The sequence below is a fragment of the Notothenia rossii genome, assembly GCF_949606895.1.
Source record: "Notothenia rossii genome assembly, chromosome: 10".
Taxonomy (NCBI): Eukaryota; Metazoa; Chordata; class Actinopteri; order Perciformes; family Nototheniidae; genus Notothenia; species Notothenia rossii.
Window position 1 is genome coordinate 61,999,321 of NC_136908.1, and position 22,500 is coordinate 62,021,820.

Below are 22,500 nucleotides of genomic sequence, written 5' to 3' on the forward strand. Positions count from 1 at the left end.
GTCAGCTCCAACATACGCTGCTTAAAACGAGCCTCGTGCCTGAAATAAACAACAACATCAGAAACTAAATATATAAGACTCCATCTTAGAATCAGCAAAATGAAAAGTTGTTTTGGTTGCTTTTGGCCGAGCTTTCTCTTGATTGCTAACTTTTAGCATCCTTTGTTTATGTAGTCTTAAACTAAACTTGAACAAATAGTTCAACGGTGCATTCAAGTGCACCTTGATAGGGTCTTATTTAGATATTCTTCCTTATTCAGTGTGTTCAGCGGAGTAGTGGAGTACAAATACTTCATTACTGTACTTACTTTGACTTCTTACATGTTGAACACAAATACCTGTACTTTCTACTTCTTACATGTTGAACACAAATACCTGTACTTTCTACTTCTTACATGTTGAACTCAAATACCTGTACTTTCTACTTCTTACATGTTGAACACAAATAGCTGTACTTTCTACTTCTTACATGTTGAACACAAATACCTGTACTTTCTACTTCTTACATGTTGAACTCAAATACCTGTACTTTCTACTTCTTACATGTTGAACACAAATACCTGTACTTTCTACTTCTTACATGTTGAACACAAATAGCTGTACTTTCTACTTCTTACATGTTGAACACAAATACCTGTACTTTCTACTTCTTACATGTTGAACTCAAATACCTGTACTTTCTACTTCTTACATGTTGAACACAAATACCTGTACTTTCTACTTCTTACATGTTGAACTCAAATACCTGAACTTTCTACTTCTCACATGTTGAACTCAAATACCTGTACTTTTATACTTCTTTCATGTTGAACTCAAATACCTGTACTTTCTACTTCTTACATGTTGAACACAAATACCTGTACTTTCTACTTCTTACATGTTGAACTCAAATACCTGTACTTTCTACTTCTTACATGTTGAACTCAAATACCTGTACTTTTATACTTCTTTCATGTTGAACTCAAATACCTGTACTTTCTACTTCTTACATGTTGAACTCAAATACCTGTACTTTCTACTTCTTACATGTTGAACACAAATACCTGTACTTTCTACTTCTTACATGTTGAACTCAAATACCTGTACTTTTATACTTCTTTCATGTTGAACTCAAATACCTGTACTTTCTACTTCTTACATGTTGAACACAAATACCTGTACTTTCTACTTCTTACATGTTGAACTCAAATACCTGTACTTTTATACTTCTTTCATGTTGAACCCAAATACCTGTACTTTCTACTTCTTACATGTTGAACTCAAATACCTGTACTTTCTACTTCTTACATGTTGAACACAAATACCTGTACTTTCTACTTCTTACATGTTGAACTCAAATACCTGAACTTTCTACTTCTCACATGTTGAACTCAAATACCTGTACTTTTATACTTCTTTCATGTTGAACCCAAATACCTGTACTTTCTACTTCTTACATGTTGAACACAAATACCTGTACTTTCTACTTCTTACATGTTGAACACAAATACCTGTACTTTCTACTTCTTACATGTTGAACACAAATACCTGTACTTTCTACTTCTTACATGTTGAACACAAATACCTGTACTTTTATACTTCTTTCATGTTGAACCCAAATACCTGTACTTTCTACTTCTTACATGTTGAACTCAAATACCTGTACTTTCTACTTCTTACATGTTGAACTCAAATACCTGTACTTTCTACTTCTTACATGTTGAACTCAAATACCTGTACTTTCTACTTCTCACATGTTGAACTCAAATACCTGTACTTTCTACTTCTTACATGTTGAACACAAATACCTGTACTTTCTACTTCTCTCATTTTCCAAACAGGCTGGTTCCTTTAGTCTGAATGTGTGTTTGGTGGCGTGATCATTATTATTTAGAGTCATTGCGTGCCTATTGATTTGAACACGATCCGTGTATCCATCATTTCCTGGTCTTCTCTAAAGAAGAGGGACCAATGAAAACGTTGTCATGTTGCCGTTGGTCAGCATGGAAACATTCATTAACTAACAATGACATTATTGTTCTATTAATATAAAGGGAGGTCAGGTACTCTTTAAAACAGCTGCTAGTTATGGGTACTTTTTACTGAAGTACATTTCAAAGCCTCTTTACTTTTACTTGAGTAAAGAAGTTTAGTCAGTACTTCTACTTTCACCAGAGTATTTTTAAACACGAGTATATGTACTTCTACTTGAGTAAAGGATGTGCGTACTTTTGTCCTCTCTGGTGTTCAAGAGCTAAACATTTTTATGCGAAGGCAATATGGACACTGGAAAGAGGATCACAAATGTCACTTTGGTCAACTACATGTCTGCTTAATAAGATATATATCGTCAACTAGTAAACAAACATTTTTGTTGATTTTCCAAGTGTTTTTTTCAGGGGCGCTCACAAGACTTTTGGGAAGTTGTTTCTCCAGTTACTCCTACACCACATGAATGCAGCCAGAGGCCCAATCCTCCACCAAGTAGTGCGTAACGGCTTTAATAGTTTCAACATCCTTTCACCAAGCTCTATGAAAACCGTGCCAGTGCTCTTTCCGTGATCGAGCCAACAAACAAACCATAGCCAAAAACATGACCTTCTTTTCGTGTTGGGAATAGAAGTACCATCGTATCTTCAGGTTTTATTATTGCCTGCCATCCCGCGGTCATAAATCACCGCAAACCAGACTGGCTTTGGAGGCGAACCAGAGGATAATGATGATAGTTCCCATGAGCGCCAAGGAACTGTCCCAACACCAGAATCATTGTTTCTCTGTGTGTGTGTGTGTTTGTACAATATGTGTGTGTGTGTGTGTGTGTGTGTGGGGGTGGGGGGGGGTAGTCCTAAGGGAGTAGACGAGGAGAAAGCAGCGTGAGAGCTGTTTAATGTTGGATTACACCGACGATGGGAAAGAGGGTGAAGACAGAAATACAAAGAGATACAGCTACTGGGAGAAGTACTGCTCATGTGTTTTAAATCTATACTCCTGCTTTCATCCCTTAGACATGTGCTCATTATGTATTATTCATTTTTATTATGGGCTGCATTCCTCCAAAGTGCTTTACAGAGCCATGTAGTGTAAGGTGTGTCTGAACCATCGACATCAATTCAGTCCATGGACACTTTGAAGTGTGGAGATAAGGAGCGTGGGGTCGAACCAACAACAATTATTGCTGGGTTTAGTCTCTAAGGATCTTTCTCTATCCGTCACATTGTCGGGACTTTAGCTGGACACTTGTGTAATGTACATAGTGTCCTATATTTACATTTTAGTTGGAGTAGTTTGGGATATAATAGTGTATTCTAATGTATTCTATATACTCAATAGATCTTTCTATGGAAGATAAGTATTTTACTCAATGCCGGGTTACCTGCTGCTGCTGTAAACCAAAAGAATCCCTAATTTTGATCCAAAAAGTACATCTACTGTATCTACATGTATTTACAGAAAAGTTTAGGCACCTGGTTTCATATGTATGTTGGAACAAAATAGACGCAGACAAAAAGGATTAAAAATACTTTGTTTTGCATTTACGCACAAAAAAAAGTGTCTACAGCTGAAGTGCATCCAGGATGTTATTAATGAAGGGTGTGGAGCTAAAGGAGGCTAATGTTGGGCTATAAAGGAACTACAGCACGGTCACATGACTTCACGTCACCACCGCTAAGCTAAAGGAGGCTAATGTTGGGCTATAAAGGAACTACAGCACGGTCACATGACTTCACGTCACCACCGCTAAGCTAAAGGCGGCTAATGTTGGGCTATAAAGGAACTACAGCACGGTCACATGACTTCATGTCACCACCGCTAAGCTAAAGGCGGCTAATGTTGGGCTATAAAGGAACTACAGCACGGTCACATGACTTCACGTCACCACCGCTAAGCTAAAGGCGGCTAATGTTGGGCTATAAAGGAACTACAGCACGGTCACATGACTTCACGTCACCACCGCTAAGCTAAAGGTGGCTAATGTTGGGCTATAAAGGAACTAGAGCACGGTCACATGACTTCACGTTACCACCGCTAGGCTAAAGGCGGCTAATGTTGGGCTATAAAGGAACTACAGCACGGTCACATGACTTCACGTTACCACCGCTAAGCTAAAGGCGGCTAATGTTGGGCTATAAAGGAACTACAGCACGGTCACATTACTTCACGTCACCACCGCTAAGCTAAAGGAGGCTAATGTTGGGCTATAAAGGAACTACAGCACGGTCACACGACTTCACTTCACCACCGCTAAGCTAAAGGAGGCTAATGTTGGGCTATAAAGGAACTACAGCACGGTCACATGACTTCACGTCACCACCGCTAAGCTAAAGGCGGCTAATGTTGGGCTATAAAGGAACTACAGCACGGTCACATGACTTCATGTCACCACCGCTAAGCTAAAGGCGGCTAATGTTGGGCTATAAAGGAACTACAGCACGGTCACATGACTTCACGTCACCACCGCTAAGCTAAAGGCGGCTAATGTTGGGCTATAAAGGAACTACAGCACGGTCACATGACTTCACGTCACCACCGCTAAGCTAAAGGAGGCTAATGTTGGGCTATAAAGGAACTACAGCACGGTCACATGACTTCACGTCACCACCGCTAAGCTAAAGGTGGCTAATGTTGCGCTATAAAGGAACTACAGCACGGTCACATGACTTCACGTCACCACCGCTAAGCTAAAGGAGGCTAATGTTGGGCTATAAAGGAACTACAGCACGGTCACATGACTTCACGTCACCACCGCTAAGCTAAAGGCGGCTAATGTTGGGCTATAAAGGAACTACAGCACGGTCACATGACTTCATGTCACCACCGCTAAGCTAAAGGCGGCTAATGTTGGGCTATAAAGGAACTACAGCACGGTCACATGACTTCACGTCACCACCGCTAAGCTAAAGGCGGCTAATGTTGGGCTATAAAGGAACTACAGCACGGTCACATGACTTCACGTCACCACCGCTAAGCTAAAGGTGGCTAATGTTGGGCTATAAAGGAACTAGAGCACGGTCACATGACTTCACGTTACCACCGCTAGGCTAAAGGCGGCTAATGTTGGGCTATAAAGGAACTACAGCACGGTCACATGACTTCACGTTACCACCGCTAAGCTAAAGGCGGCTAATGTTGGGCTATAAAGGAACTACAGCACGGTCACATTACTTCACGTCACCACCGCTAAGCTAAAGGAGGCTGATGTTGGGCGTGATGAAGTTTAGTCGTCTCATTGAGACAACACCGTTTTAAAATTAACCAGCGGTGTATTTACTGGTGTATTTTATGTCATGGAAAAACATTCATTTAGCTTGTGTTAACCACAGACCTTATTTCAGGCGTCTGACCAAAAACACTTTCAGCCACAGGAAGTGGTCAAATTACGGCTTATTTCCAGGCTTTAGGACTCTTTCCTGTACTGCCCTATACAACAACAGAAACACAAACAAGTCTACATAGCGCTAGACATTTGGACTATCATTGCTTACATGTTGTCCTTGTGTAGGTTTAGCATTCTCTTCAGCAGGAAAAACACAGATGGAAAACAGTTGAACAAATGTAATCCCATATTGAAAATATATCAACAGTAATGTTTACTTTTATACTGACGTTATTCAAAAACGATATACTGAAGCTTTGTTTAAGTGTGTGTGTGTGTGTGTGTGTGTAAGTGTGTGTGTGTGTGTGTGTGTGTGTGTGTGTGTGTGTGTGTGTGTGTGTGTGTGTGTGTGTGTACCTGAATGCTCTAATGGTAGTCAGACCCTCAGCGGTCTCAGAGAAGTGGCAGAGCAGAGGGAGCTGAGTGGAGTCATCGAGGTCCTGGAGGTCTCTGAGAGAGAGAGAGAAACAATATGTTTATTAAGTTATATTGACGAGTTTTTTAGGAATAAATGACAATATTATTTATGTATGAATGCACATGCAATGATAACTCTCTGATGTCCTTTACACACACTAACATACACAGAACAGTGCCACAATCATGCCACACACATGTCTTATTGATTCATTTGCAAGAAGAGAATAATAATAATAATATATTTCATTTATATAGCACACTTTAAAAACAATGTTATCTCAAGGTGCCTTTCACTGCATGTCACTGAAGTCTAAAAGTGGTTTGAGTTTATAAACAAAATGCACTTTTAATCCATCAAACACACTCACTTGGAGGCCACCCTGAAGTACTTCTGGATGAAGTAGAAGGCGATGGCCAAAGGAAAGAGAGCGATGAGGAAGGCTGGAGTGATGGAGGAAATCACGCCGATGGCCGACAGTAAGAGCAGCGTGGATCTCGTTAAAGACTCCAGGGTGGGAGGAATGTGCTGAGGGGAGTAAAACACGTAGACAAAGTGAGAGGGAATTCAGGAAGTCTGGAAGAAGCTGAAGAATCTCAACAAACCGTACCTGATCTATGATGTTGGTGTCGGCGGAGAATCTGTTGATGATCAGCCCCAGAGGAGTGATGTCAAAGAACCTGGAGGGAAAGGTGTTGAAATCACCCGTCAGTATAAACGCCATCGAAGGTAACCATTTTTAATTATGGAGCTGGAAATGCGAGGAACATCTGAAGAAAACCATCCAGCCTCCTCAATGAACTCCAACATATCCAGAACTCTGCTGCCCGCCTCCTCACCCACAACCGCACCCGAGACCACATCACTCCCATCCTCCAGAACCTCCACTGGCTCCCCGTCCGTCAAAGAATCCACTTCAAAGTCCTCCTCATTCCTCACAAAGCCCTCAACAACCAGCCCCCCCCCCCCCTACCTCACAGACCTGCTGCACCACCACACCCCTTCCCGCTGCCTCCGCTCATCAGAAGCCAACCTCCTATCCATCCCCACCCGCACCAATCACCGGACCTGGGGGGACAGAGCCTTCTCCGTCGCTGCCCCCTCCCTCTGGAACTCACTCCCACAACCCATCAGAGACTGCCCCGACCTCACCACTTTCAAAACACTCACACAGACTCACCTCTTCAATCTGGCTTTTCATGTGTGATTGTTTTTGTATTATTTGACTTTAACTTTAACTCTATATTTATTTGTCGTTCCTTTCTTTTCACTATATCTGTAAAGCGTCTTTGAGCACCTGTAAAAGCGCTAACAAATTAAATCTATTATTAATAAACTTGTGTGATTTTATTCTCTGAGAAATACAAGATTTCTTTCCATAAATTCAAGAGTTTTTCACTTTCATTTGAGAGAATATCCGTGTTTCTTTTTTGTAAATATGGGATTTCAAACTATGTATTTTGTTTAGTTGGATTGTTTTTACATACACATTTTAAGGTTTTAACGGCCATTTAAAAAAAGATAAATACCTTTATATATGGAGAGACAGAGATATAGTTATAGTGATAATAAATATAATGTATAATAATAATTAAAAATATACAAAAATAAGCTAAATCAAATAAAGAAAAATTCCCTTTTTTAGGTTTTTAATAAAATATTTTTGACCAAGTTGTATCTAGTTTTGCTGAGTGTCTGGACTTGTAGATGTGTGTGTGTGTATGTGTGTGTGTGTGTGTGTGTGTGTGTGTGTGTCACCTGATGGGAGCGTGTATGATCTTGTTCAGCAGGTTGTGGTGCAGGTTGGTGGCCGCAGAGACACCGAGGAACTCCACGGTGAGAGACGTGATGAGACACAGAGTGATGCCCGCCGCACACAGGATGACGAACACAGTCAGGTAGTGAGAGTCGATCTGACACACACACACACACACACACACACACACACACACACACACACACACACACACACACACACACACACACACACACACACACACACACACACACACACACACACACACACACACACACACACACACACACACACACACTTTTAAAAGGTCTCTAATTCACATTTTCAAAAAAACAAAAACGAATTATTTGCTCAAAATGTGTTGAATGTGATCGCTTTGAAAGATGTTCCTCGATCTAGTCTTATATTAAAACATCCTAGACTCATATTTAAACTGTACTCTGCAACCTAATAGGAGAATAGGTGACACGGCATGATATTTACCACATGTCTGATGTATAATATGCAGGGTATGATAGAGTTGAACTGCTCGAAGACAAGCACAGCTCATAGTATACTTGTGTAGGTAAATAGAGCATATATTGAATATTGCCTTTTCATAAGACATTTGTGAATGTGTGATTTATTGTGATATTTTGATTTGCTTTCTCTAAAACTTTTTAGTTAGGGCACCCTGTTAGGGCACTTGGCTCCTCTCGTTTATTCTCTCATCTGCAATTAAACCCCACAAGCATACAGTATGACCTGAATTGGTGATTTGAACCCACACATATCGACTCTAATCTTTAAAAAGTACCTCAGAGTGTGGGTCTGCAGGTCTGGTGCTGTTTGTGAAGTTGTTGCTGCTATCCGTGATGTTGGTCTCATTCCCGGCGCTTGCTCCCGATGCAGACGTGACGTTGGTTTTAGAAGAAGTCCAGATGGCCAGCCAGTAGTCGATGGCCACGATGACGGCGTGTTTGAGGAGTTTAGAGGAAACCATGAGGAAGACCATGAAGAAACCTCCGGAGGAAAGGTAGCACCAGCACACCTGAGGGGAGGGAGATCATGGGACGATTCAAAACAATGGATATCTCTAAGAGGCAGAAATGCTGTCCTTGTAGATTATTGCCCTACTTGTTTGTTTGTTTGTTTGTTTGTTTGTTTGTTTGTTCACAGCATGTAAAGCAGCCTTGGGTCCCTTGACAGGCGTGTTGGCAAGTTGTGTCAGTATTATTACTTTCATCTTAGGGACAATTTATCGACCAAACAATCCCATTTTTAATCGATAAAGCAATCAATGATTAATAATGAGGGTAATTGTCGTTATCGCCCAACCCTCTGTAATAAGATAAGGATAAGATAAGATGTACTTTATTGATCCCAAATTGGGACATGTTTGCTTAGCAGCAGCATAAAAAACAAGATGAAAATGTAAACATCTCCAAACAGATAATCTTTTTTGGGACAAAGTATTCTCTTTTAACAATAAAAGAATACTATCTTATCTTCTTGCTTTTTATCGCAACACATGACTTGTGTGATATTATCCTATATGTTGTTGTAAAGTCAAACAGAGCCTAAGGCTTTAATAAATATAAAATAAAAAACAGATTACAAGAAGTCGAATATTATTAGATATGGAAACATAGAATAACAAAATATCTTAACTTTATTCAGAATTTAAATCATAAGCGCTACAGATATGTTTCATTTCTTCTTTCTTCTTCTTCTTTAGTGTTTATTTAGACCAACTTTTAGGTGCATTACCGCCACCAACTGGACTGGAGTATGGACAAGAGACTATACAGAAAACAATAAACAAAATAAAACAAAACAAAAAAAATAAATAAATAAATAAATAAAACCAAAACTCTAGATTATTTTAAATTGATCAATTTCTCTAAGAAACGTAATAAGCTCACGATACATAATGCCTTATGTTTTCCCTAACAGCCCTGATAGCAAAAAGTCAATGTATTTTGCTTTCTTCAGTGTTTGGAAAAGCACATTTCTCTGAATACTATATTTCCTGCAATGCAGCAAAACATGTTCAACCGTTTCTGTCTGGCTACAGTGTGTACACTTCCCGGTTGGATGCTTTCCTATTACCCTTAATGTATGATTGAGACCTGTGTGACCTATTCTCATCCGAGAAATGACATTTTCCTCCCTTCCTATGTTTCATTTAAAGACAAACCACCAATTAATAGGATAGACAACAGGTGTCATGATCGCAGGCAGTCCTGCCTCCTCTGGCAAGCTGGGGGTAATCACCCTAATCACAGAGCCCAGTGCTGCATCCTCGAGAAGGGTTTAAATAGGAGCTGTGTGCGATCCCAGTAGACGGAAGCGTGTAGACGGGAGGCACTTCCACCGAGTCAGGACGGCAGCCGGTAAGATCACATCCATCATGCTGTGAGAGCTCCGCAGAGCCGCCGGTGAATGTTCTGTTCAATTGTTTATAATTTGCACGTGTCTTGTTAGAGCGCTGCGCAGCATTGTTTATATGGGTGGTTTCAATGTGTAAATTGTGTGGCACATTCAGAGCTTAGACGCGCTGTTTACTTAGCTTAGAAAGAAGCTTTCTTGTTTAACAAATAAGTGCCGTCTTATAAAGATTTCATTTTGTTTTAGTAGAAGCGTTAACAGTGAAGTCTTAGTTTATTCATTGAATACCTCTGTTAAAGGAGGACATAAAAAAAGGACATTTTAAAAATAATTAATTTGATTTGTCAACATTTCCAGAAAAATTAAAAATAATCTGCTTTATTTACATGTTTACAAAATAGATGTTTTTTTCAAACTTCTAAATCAAAATAGAAAGTATTGAAAAGAAGCTGTGTCACCGGAGGGAAATCCTGTTCCCAAAGTCCGGTAGACGCCTCATCCCTTTCAAGTGGGGAATACGCACAACAAGCCCAGGACACTTGACGGTTGTCGTACATGTGACCAAGTCAAGTGTGCATAAATAAAGACCACATTGCATTGGTAATGTTAGGTCACTAAAGCCTAGTAAAAAAGGGTATAATATCTTAGTCTTCCTACTTAGTAAACCAGCTGGATCAGGTAGTGTTAGTCGTTTCCTTTGTGATATTAAATGATATGTGTTTTCTAAATATCATGTTTGGAGACAGGTTTTGCAGCTGTTCGGATGAATTACCCTCCATGGGACCTTTGATCTTCTGTTGGTGGTTGTAGACATGTTGTCATCATCTTCCTCCTCCTCTTCCTCCTCTGAAAGCACGAGAAAGTGGAATACCATATGAGTCAATTAAACACTTAATATCACTATTCTCCAATTAAACACTTAATCTTTGTCTTTTTTACAATTTAAACTCTTAACCTGTTAAACCCCGAGCCTGTTTTTCAGGTCTCAGGCTCAAATGACCATATCTTCCCTTCTAAAAGGGTTACATGAATAATCTTGTTTCTCAAAGTAATGATAAACCTGTGGGTTGGATGTAGAAAAGTCAGAATCAACATAGATGTTTTTATTTTAAAGAAAATCCAGATTGAACATGGTAAAAAAAACTGTAATTTATAGTGTCCGTCCAAAGAATATTTTGTATTTATAGTGAAAACTAACCTTGGATGATGGGTTAGTAGACTAAAAGCTTTAGGAATCCAAAGTACAACATATAAGAAGCTCCCTGTATCAGGATTGATGCAAAACAAGTGATATTTTATAGATTTAGCAAAGAAAACCTCTTCAGGGGCCATTTGGGTGGATTTTCCTTATCTCTGGCCCCCCTTTTTTTTTTTATACATGTGACATCTCTTTCTGACCGTTAGAGCCAATAGAACCGAAGGGAAATCGTACTGCACACACATGTTAAAAAAAAAAAAAAAGTGGCGTCTCTGCGCATGCTAGCTTGCAGCAGAGGGGAGAAATATCCTGCAAGCAACGGAAAAGCTGTATTTGTTAACGTCACGAGTTTGTATCTTTCAGTGTTGAGGTGGGCACCGTTAGATTCTGTGTCTCCTTGCGATCATAAGCGATGTGTCGGATGTGCAGCTAGGATAAGTAATAAGGGAGCTAGGACTGATTGTCGGTGCAGTAATAGGTTAGCATTTTTCGCTCAGGGGTCATTTAGATGCTTCTTATGAGACTTTTGTTTTGTTTTGGTAAAAATGGTTTGTATCGTCAGTTAGCTGAGATTATTTCCGTTAATCTGGTATAACACATTAATAGGTTCTTAAATATTAAGATCCCCTGAGACACAGTGTAGTGGGGGAAAAAAACAAGAGTACCCGCCGGCGGGGACCTTGGGGCTTAACAGGTTAAATAACATTTAATTTTGTGTCCTTTGTACAAGAAGAGTAGAAATGTACATAATTAAAAAAAGTGGTTACCTTCGTCTTCATCGTCCATTTGGTTCTTGGTCTCTCTGGGGTAGAAAGCCCTTCTGAGAGTTTTCCTCTCCAGCGTTGTTTGACTGTCCTGCTGGATGTCCTACATATGAAGACACGACATATAACATTAAAAACATGACGCTTTAACTGCTAGACTGTCTGCATCATTGAAAAGACTTAATGCTGCTGCTTTCATTCTGATAATGCCTCCAGTTTGAATGCACGGTTTGGAGGAGATGAGGTTTGGTAAAAACGTAAACTCTTCCAACAGAGCAACATGAAAATAGGACATGAAACAAATACAACAGATCAAATAGTGCAAGAGGATGTTTTGTGATGTGCAAGAAGAGTCTATATACATGAGAGTAACACCTACGTCACTTCGTTACGGCCCTGCCCACTTTTGGGGGGAAACAACGCTGTCATTTGAATGGAGGTTAATACACATTCTGATGTTTTTGCCAATCCGATCAGAAATGTAAGAAAACCATGGATCTTCAAAGAGCCCGATTACGATGGCCAGACAGGCAAACAGTTACATTAAATCATTGGAAATCGATAAGCGGGCTCGATATATGGTTACATTAAAATCAGTAGGCGAGGTCGTCATATCGCCAGCTGTTACTCTCATGAGCGAAGCGAAAAATAATAGTAGTATCATGCCAACAAGCTGCTGTGTCGTTTATTGAACCTCAAACATTAAAAATAATCCAGAGTTCGGTGTTTCTACTTCCTCTAAGAAGAAAGGACAGTAACAGAAGATCTCTGTGGCTTCAGGCTCGATCGCCGTTCAAATGACAGCTGTTGTTTTCCCCAAAAGTGGGCGGGGCCGTAAAGTGACATAGATGTTACACTCATCTATGGACATCGATCGCCTACTGCTATGTTTAATCATATATCGAGCCCGATCGTTGATTTCCAATGATTTCATGTAATTGTTTGCCTGTCTGGCCATCGTAATCGGGCTCTTTGAAGATCCACAAATCCACGGTTTTCTTAAATTTCTCATCGGATTGGCAAAAACTTCAGAATTTGTAGAGAGTGGCGAAGTCACGCCCATCTACTTCCGCCCCATGGGACCTTATTCCTGAAAAAGCATGTCTTGAAGTCAATGGAGAGAGAGAACTTGTCTTTTGATCCCGTTTGAATTGTGCCACGAATTACACATATGATGTTTGTCAATCTTAAAAAATCATTTCCATGTCAAAAAAGTCAGTTTGTTGTAAAACTGTTGAAATATAAGACTATGAAAAATACGCAACTAGAAGACTACGAATCCCGGTCCCGCATGCTGGCTCTCACGGAACCGACTAACTCCCCTTGTGTGTATGGACAGCTCTCAACATGCCCGGACTTGGAGTGATTTTCACCTCGTTTAATACTTTCCGCCTCATTCTGAAAGAAAGAAGTGAAATGTGCCAACGTGACGGCCGCCTTGGTGTGTGGTACGAGACGGAGATGTAGTTCATTGAGCGGTTTTACGCAAAACAAAGTGTTACTTCACAGTTTTACGACACAGTTTGATTGTTTTGGCTTGCAAAATTATCTTTTAAATTGAGTGGCACAATTTCAAACGGGATCGAAAGATAATCTTTCTCTCTCCATTGACTTCAATATAAACTTTTTCCGAAATAAGGTCCCATGGAGCTCCCCCGGAAGGGGAGGGACTTCGCCTCTCTATGGACCGCCAATGACTTTCTTTGCATGTGTTACTCTCATGTATACAAGTACATGGATCTGTGGAATAACTGTAATGATGAGCTGAAATACTGTGCAACTTTATCTAAACTAAAACTATTATTTAGAAGCCAAATCATTCAAACTGGAGCTGCTACCTCCGCGACCCGACCACGGATAAGTGGGAGAAGATGGATGGATCTGTGAACTCATGCTTGCTATTTCTTGTCGTTGTAAAAGTTGGTTGTTTTTTACCAAGAAATTATTTGTTTAAAACAGTGAATCAAATATCACGGATGCTGATGACGATGACCTAATCTTTTATTTTTTCATGAACAATATATGCTAGAGGACCAGAAACGTTTTTAAACTTCTTCTTGCCCCTTTTGAACATGAAGGAAACTATTTGAGATTATTTTTTTTTTATACCTTAAAAGTTTTTCTTATTTTGCTTCTCTTTGTTATAATTATTTGTAGTATTATAACTATTGTTTGTTTTGTTTCTAACATGTTCAATGAATTATATAAGATGCAACCATGGGTATAATAAGAACTGGATACAGCGTGGGAGGCGGGGTCTCGTTCTTTCCTATGAGAGCTGCTCATTGGCTCATGAGGACAAAATGGCCCAACTTTTGAGAGCGAAGCGTCAGATTACCCAGCATGCCTAGCGGTCAGAGCAGAAGAACCCGTATGTGCGCTCACAGAGCATGCACCCCTTAAGCCCCGCCCCTGAGCTCCCACTCTCGGCTCAGTAGAATGAATGGAGACAGAAAATAAATCTAGATTCGGCTTTTAGTGCATTTTACAACTTTAAGGACCGAATGATTCTAATAAGGGCTATAAAACAGTTCATACTGGGTAGTTTATTTAGTTTAAAAAAAAAATATCCGCTGATTTACAGACGTTTCTTTCCCAATGTTAGTCAATGGGGAAAAGTCTTTCTGGGCCGGGTGACGTCACAAACTGATACGGAAATTGTAGTACTGCCGTTTGGACACAACGAATATTTCCATCGGAGTCCGGCGCACTTCCTGGGGGCTTGGATGCAACAGATGAATGTTTATGGATGTTCTTTAAAAAGTTATGGCCTGTGGGATGAATGAATAAAGTGTATTATTGTGTCAGGTGACCTTCTCCAGGCCGTGGTCCTGGCGGTTCATCAGCGTCTTCCAGTGTTCGTAGAGCTCGATGTCGTGCGTCTGGATGTCCTTCAGAGTTCCTTCTCTCAGCACCGAGCCGTCCTTCATCGCTATGATCTGGAGAAAAGACACATTAGATATTTATGGTTTTCATTTAATAAATATTACTCAATGAAAGGTGTGTGTGTATACAAAAAAAAATTTTTGGGTTTGGACCGCTGATTAGTTACAGGTTCTTTATTTGTATCCGTAGGTAGATTTAGTTTGCAGAGAAAAAGACAAGGGATCCATCCTGACACATCTCTAAAAACAAACAGACACATCTCTAATAAAAGGACTAGTTACAAGTACACTCTTAATTGCACATCATTCTCACCATATACTCACAAAAGAATGTATTGCACGTCTGATATGTAAGTTTCCACGTACAAAATAACTTGTGTTGAGAAATAGGGTGCACAGGAGATTCAATAACCAGCATAATTGTTCTATATTTGCAAGAAAAACATGCAGAAGATAATATTCGTACCCAGTCGGCGTGTATGAGGTACTGCAGTTTGTGGGTGACCAGGACCACGGTGCGTTTATCGTCCTGCAGGAACTTCAGGATGCCCTCCTGCATCAAGTGATCGCTGAGGTGGATATCCAGAGCTGAGAAGGGATCGTCCTGCGAGACAAAAGAAGTACACACATCCTTTACTCAAGTAGCAGCACAGATACTCGTGTTTAAAAATACTCTGGTGAAAGTAGAAGTACTGACTAAACTTCTTTACTCAAGTCAAAGTAAAGAGGCTTTGAAATGTACTTCAGTAAAAAGTACCCATAACTAGCAGCTGTTAGCTAATGAATGTTTCCATGGTGACCAACGGCAACATGACAACGTTTTCATTGGTCCCTCTTCTTTAGAGAAGACCAGGAAATGATGGATACACGGATCGTGTTCAAATCAATAGGCACGCAATGACTCTAAATAATAATGATCACGCCACCAAACACACATTCAGACTAAAGGAACCAGCCTGTTTGGAAAATGAGAGAAGTAGAAAGTACAGGTATTTGAGTTCAACATGTAAGAAGTAGAAAGTACAGGTATTTGAGTTCAACATGTGAGAAGTAGAAAGTACAGGTATTTGAGTTCAACATGTTAGAAGTAGAAAGTACAGGTATTTGAGTTCAACATGTGAGAAGTAGAAAGTACAGGTATTTGAGTTCAACATGTAAGAAGTAGAAAGTACAGGTATTTGAGTTCAACATGTGAGAAGTAGAAAGTACAGGTATTTGAGTTCAACATGTTAGAAGTAGAAAGTACAGGTATTTGTGTTGAACATGTGAGAAGAAGAAAGTACAGGTATTTGTGTTGAACATGTGAGAAGTAGAAAGTACAGGTATTTGAGTTCAACATGTGAGAAGTAGAAAGTACAGGTATTTGAGTTCAACATGTGAGAAGTAGAAAGTACAGGTATTTGTGTTCAACATGTAAGAAGTAGAAAGTACAGGTATTTGTGTTCAAAATGTAAGAAGTAGAAAGTACAGGTATTTGTGTTCAAAATGTAAGAAGTAGAAAGTACAGGTATTTGAGTTCAACATGTGAGAAGTAGAAAGTACAAGTATTTGTGTTCAACATGTAAGAAGTAGAAAGTTCAGGTATTTGTGTTCAACATGTAAGAAGTAGAAAGTACAGGTATTTGTGTTCAACATGTAAGAAGTAGAAAGTACAGGTATTTGAGTTCAACATGTGAGAAGTAGAAAGTACAGGTATTTGTGTTCAACATGTAAGAAGTAGAAAGTACAGGTATTTGAGTTCAACATGTAAGAAGTAGAAAGTACAGGTATTTGTGTTCAAAATGTAAGAAGTAGAAAGTACAGGTATTTGTGTTCAAAATGTAAGAAGTAGAAAGTACAGGTATTTGAGTTCAACATGTGAGAAGTAGAAAGTACAAGTATTTGTGTTCAACATGTAAGAAGTAGAAAGTTCAGGTATTTGTGTTCAACATGTAAGAAGTAGAAAGTACAGGTATTTGTGTTCAACATGTAAGAAGTAGAAAGTACAGGTATTTGAGTTCAACATGTGAGAAGTAGAAAGTACAGGTATTTGTGTTCAAAATGTAAGAAGTCAAAGTAAAAAGTCGTCATAAAAAATAAGTACTGATACCAGAAAAATGTACTTGAATACAGTAACAAAGTATTTGTACTCCATTACTTCCACAAGGCAAAGAGTGAGTGCTTTAGATAAATAAATAAAGTTTATTAAAGTGTGGTAATGGAGTTTGAACCCTGAGATATGAGAAGCACTCCCTCCTCATTATACGTTTAACAAGTGATCGCTGTAGACATTACACAGAGTGATGTGTGTGTTGAAGAATTACTCTGAGAGCTTTTTTTAATGGGAAGTATGACTGATAACAAATTACAGCTGGAGGTGGCAACAGGAAATAATCTGGAAGACAAACACATGACGGCAGGACACCTCCTCATCCCAGAGGGCGATGTGTTTTATCGTAGAAATAATTATAAAGACATGTAGGATGAAGACGTGAAGACAGGGCGTTACTGCGGCAACATTAATCTAATTAAACGTGCGGTAATGCATCAGAAATAACAATAATAGGTGATGAAAATCAGAACATACAGTGGAGGTATATGTCATGTTTTGTGCATTTTTTCGGGGGGTTTCTCACCAAGAAGACGATGTTGGTGTTCTGGTAGAGCGCTCTGGCCACGCAGATCCTCTGTCTCTGACCTCCACTCAGGTTGATGCCCTGAATCCCAGCAGAACACACACAATATCAGCTTATTTTCAAAATAAAGTAACATTCTATAACACATAGGTTTGAGCAAGCTCTCTGATTGGTCAATAGGCGTGTTTGATTCTACGATCAAATAGAACGTGCCTAATCACAAAGTATCCAGTTGCCTACACACGCCACTAGCCTACCGAAACTACTTCCATGAGCCTACATCGTGTGGTTTCCATAGCGACGTTTAGCGACACACAGCCGTTACACTGATTGTCTCTCGTTGAAAATCGGTAGCTACAAAATGTCAGATTTTAAAGTTAATTTTGATTTGTTGGGGGGCCTCAGTATTGATGAATGGTTGGACATGGACACAGACCACAAAACAAACGAAAGATTTGCGGCTGTTTCAACTGACGAGTTGAGTTCGTTGGAAAAAAGGCTATCGTTACCATGGGAACTACTTTCTAGGAACTACTTTCTGACGGAGATTAACTCAAGTTGAAAGCGTAGGTTTGGGAGCAAATTAGCCCACATTATGAAAATTATTTTACGATATTGTTGATTACAATGATAGTCTGTGTAAGAGAATCGCAATCATACACATATACATTGCTTAATTGAATGAGTCGGGGAAGATACCAAACCATTCTGTGGCAAAATATTTTAAAACAATCACTTCTCTAAGGGTTCATTTAAATAATACTACAAATGTAACTAGAATATTCACCGACATAACATTTGATGCTAAGATGGTGACAGTAGGAGTTGGACTATTGCTTTCTGGGGCTTTTACTTTGAAAAACAATACTTTCCCTGAGCCTTCAGTAAGGATACGGTAACTCTATAGGGCTTTTACTTTGAAAAACAATACTTTTCCTGAGTCTTCAGTAAGGATACGGTAACTCTATAGGGCTTTTACTTTGAAAAACAATACTTTTCCTGAGCCTTCAGTAAGGATACGGTAACTCTATAGGGCTTTTACTTTGAAAAACAATACTTTTCCTGAGCCTTCAGTAAGGATACGGTAACTCTATGAAGCTTTTATGTGGAAAACCAAGCGAAACCTGAGCTTCCTGCAACAATTAAGTTACTTTCTGGGCTTTCATTTTGAAATGAGCTTCCTGTTCGTGTACAGTAACTCTATGGGGCTTTTATTTTGAAAAAGGTGAGCTGTTTGGTGTCCCTATGGGAGGTTATTCCATAAAAAGGGGGTGTTAAAATATGCTTACCCTCTCTCCAATCTCAGTTTGGTCTCCAAAAGGCAGCAGGTCGATATCAGGCTGCAGAGAACAAGCGTCTATCACCGTCTTGTACCTGAAAAACACATCAAACACCGTCAGAGATGAACATTCATTTAAGGAAGTTACAACGTCCTTTTCTAACATTACAAAGTGATAAAAGCACCAAAGAATTAATTCACTTCAACCGGTGTCTCTTGTTTTTACCTCTGTTTGTTGAAAGGACTTCCGAAGGTGATGTTTTCCTCCACCGTGGCGTTGAGCAGCCAGGACTTCTGGGTAGCGTAGGCCACAGAGTACCTGTTCTTGCTAGGTGCATCATGGGAAACAGAGGCAAAGAGACAAGTTAGAACTACAAGTCATGTGTTCATAAAGCCTTAAAGAGCACGAGTACTGATCTGGGTTCAATCACTTTACGGTGGCTCACTTAATACATTATTAAAACTACATATAGGGCTAAAGCTAACCAATACATTACTGATAAAATTTAGAATACTTTTTTTTTTTGTCTAAAGGCATTTATTTTACATTTTTTAAACAATATATGGAATTATTTTACAAGAAGTATTTTTATCCTTTGCTGATAAGTGAGCCAAAGCTTCTTTCTTTCACTTTTCTGTGCACAATTTATCCTTTTGTGACTATTCATTCAACTGAAATACATAATGACAAGGATAGAGTTTATTCAACTTAATTTATTTTATAGTATAATGACATACTACACTGAACAAAAATATAAATGCAACACTTTTGTTTTTGCTCCCATTTTTCATGAGATGAACTCAAAGATCTAAAACATTTTCTATTTACACAAAATAACCATTTCTCTCAAATATTGTTCACAAATCTGAAAAAATCTTTGATAGTGAGCACTTCTCCTTTGCCGAGATAATCCATCCCACCTCACAGGTGTGGCATATCAAGATGCTGATTAGACAGCATGATTATTGCACAGGTGTGCCTTAGGCTGGCCACAATAAAAGGCCACTCTGAAACGTGCAGTTTTGCTTTATTGGGGGGGTCTGGGGGGGTCCGAAAACCAGTCAGTATCTGGTGTGAGGGTTAGGGTTAGGGTAATGTTGTGAATCGAGTGGCCTGTGTTCGTAGTCCATAACATACGCCTGCCCATACCATAACCCCACCACCACCATGGGCCACTCGATTCACAACATTACCCTAATCCTAACCCTCACACCAGATACTGACTGGTTTTCGGACCCCCCCAGACCCCCCCAATAAAGCAAAACTGCACGTTTCAGAGTGGCCTTTTATTGTGGCCAGCCTAAGGCACACCTGTGCAATAATCATGCTGTCTAATCAGCATCTTGATATGCCACACCTGTGAGGTGGGATGGATTATCTCGGCAAAGGAGAAGTGCTCACTATCACAGGTTTTTTCAGATTTGTGAACAATATTTGAGAGAAATGGTTATTTTGTGTATATAGAAAATGTTTTAGATCTTTGAATTCATCTCATGAAAAATGGGAGCAAAAACCAAAGTGTTGCGTTTATATTTTTGTTCAGTGTAGATGCTGGAGATACAAATAAATATAGCTTTTTAGGATAAAATTGCACTGAAATGCACCCAAAATGCATATAATATTAAAGGTCAGTCCATTAGATGCAATGATTTGTCTTTTCAAAGCCTATAAACTCTCTATTATTACTTGTTGTTAAACTGACCGTCTAAACCAGTGTCTTTGCTGCAAGCGAACACTATTTACTACATTTGCATTACATCAAATTCATATGTCAGCATTTCTACCAGTCACACTTTACTTCTATATCCATCTCTTGCTTAAAAATGGTTCCTTAAATTTAAAAGGTAAAGCTGTTCTCAGATCAGTTCTCCTGTTCTCCGCAGCTTTATAGAAGCGACACCCAAACACAGAAAAGGGAACGAGAGGAAGGATCAAACTCCACCGCAACATGAGGATGTTTTGTCAGAAAGGAGAGATAAATATGGATCGGGTTAATGATGAGCTGCAAACCACCTCCAGCCTGATCAACAACAACAACAACAACAACAACAACAACATCAACAACATCAACACAACAGAGATACAACAACAAGGAACTGAAGCGTTGTGCTGGGAGTCTGCTGAGGTTTTTCATTCGACCTTTAAAAACAAACTTATGTTCACGTAGTTTTTTATTATCCTGTTTGAACATACCTGAGGATATTTCCCCTTCGTATGAAGTTACACGATATGTTGTAGTATGACGTGTTGATTATTCTACATTTTAGACAACTACGAACATGTAGAAACGCAAATGTTTGCATGGAGTATGCAACGGTATTGTGTGAATCAGAATCGGTTTTATTCTCCAAGTAGGTTTACACATACGAGGAATTAGCTTTTCTATAAGTGGTGCATAAAGAGAGCCAGAAAGTAGATATGTGAGCAAAAAACAAGATAAAAAAGTAGTACAATTCTAAAAGCTAAGATCAGAAGAAACACAAAAGACAATATTTACACAACACATAGTTATGTAGGAAACTGAGAGCAGTTCAAATGTAATAAATAAGACTAAACTATGTTCAAAGTGGAGAGCTATGCTGATTCAACCAAGAGGTCGTGCAGGATTTCAAATATTTTATTTCTCATATATTGCAGAAAATCTCTTATGGCGCATTTCCACGGCTTAGTACGGTATAGTTAGGCCTTGGTAGGCCAGGCTCACTGTATGCTGCGTTTCCATTAGTTTAGCAGCTGGGGCAGTAACTATAGCAACGTAGTGTAGGCGGAGCCGTGACGTCATCTTCAATGAGAACCACAAAACCAACATCAGCCGTTAGCCGTTAGCCCTCAGAGCTCACAGCTCCTCATATCTGTTCACAAACTAGACTAAAGTTAAACAAGTCCAAACCACAGACTGTCTGTGTCATGGAGAATACAGTCGCTGGTTTATTTATGTCTGTAGGCCGTTGTTGTGAGTGTGGACGGTCGGAGCATATATAACGTTAGCTTAGCTGATCTCCAAACACGCATTTTAAAAGGTGTTTCTCCTGCCGTCTGTCTGCAGACTTGTCAAAGCATTAATTCATGGTTTTTACTAACCGGTATCAGTATGTTGTTACTTCGGCATCATTTAGAAACGTGTATTACAATTAAATCACGGTCAGATATGTTCATCTTGTTGTCGTTGCCAGCGATTCTCTCTCTAGTTAGCATACTCAGCCCGGTTGTTGGCCCGGAGAGAACCTCGATTTTGGAGAGCCAGAAAACTGTGAAAAAGTACCCGCTAGCCGGAACTACGCCGAGTGGAAACACAACAAAAAACGGGCCGGGCACGGCACGCTTTAACCGTGCTACGTGCTGCAGTGGAAACTCGCCACAAGTGTGATACGTGTTATAATGAAAACTGTTTACAGTATTTACGTGTCTTGTGCTGAATTATTCGAGCCTTATCAAGAGACACATTAGTTTGAAGGTCAAGAATGATAATAAAAATAACTTGTGCAGAAATGTGCATTAATAAAGCATCTTGTCTGTTTGTTTGTTTGTTTGTTTGTTTGCTTATGGACAATGACTCCCAGCATTAAAAGCACAAACCACACTGGGAACAGAGATCCTCTCAGAGGAGGAAGGGCAACACAACGAGGAGAAGAAGACAGTTCTTAAAGTCTAGAGGCTGAAGCAGCTGATCCTGAACACACACATGAACATAAAGCGGGGAGATCAAAAGTCATTTACTAGAAAAAAAGAATATTTTATGAGATATGTGTTCAATTCAAGAAAAACATTATATTATTAACGCCATTAAAAAGGTATAAAAAGCTAATTCTTATCAATAAAAAATAATAATTGCACGTAAAATAAAAAAAAATAAAAAACTGG

General features: G+C 39.4%; 1 protein-coding gene across 1 annotated transcript in view; it reads right to left on the reverse strand.

Annotated features, from left to right (window-relative positions):
- LOC307022804 (ATP-binding cassette sub-family C member 9-like) overlaps window positions 1-22,500 on the reverse strand; it is a gene marked incomplete at its 3' end in the record, with an annotated part of 65,724 nt that overhangs the window by 14,833 nt on the left and 28,391 nt on the right. The window contains exons 14-26 of the mRNA XM_079655696.1: window positions 18,865-18,966; window positions 18,649-18,733; window positions 17,360-17,440; window positions 15,211-15,348; window positions 14,673-14,798; window positions 11,863-11,962; window positions 10,670-10,743; window positions 8,324-8,557; window positions 7,530-7,684; window positions 6,382-6,451; window positions 6,142-6,299; window positions 5,711-5,803; window positions 1-39 (exon numbers count right to left, since the gene is read on the reverse strand). Of these exons, the coding sequence (XP_079511822.1) occupies window positions 1-39; window positions 5,711-5,803; window positions 6,142-6,299; window positions 6,382-6,451; window positions 7,530-7,684; window positions 8,324-8,557; window positions 10,670-10,743; window positions 11,863-11,962; window positions 14,673-14,798; window positions 15,211-15,348; window positions 17,360-17,440; window positions 18,649-18,733; window positions 18,865-18,966 (1,455 nt within the window). The remainder of the gene's footprint in view (window positions 40-5,710; window positions 5,804-6,141; window positions 6,300-6,381; window positions 6,452-7,529; window positions 7,685-8,323; window positions 8,558-10,669; window positions 10,744-11,862; window positions 11,963-14,672; window positions 14,799-15,210; window positions 15,349-17,359; window positions 17,441-18,648; window positions 18,734-18,864; window positions 18,967-22,500) is intronic.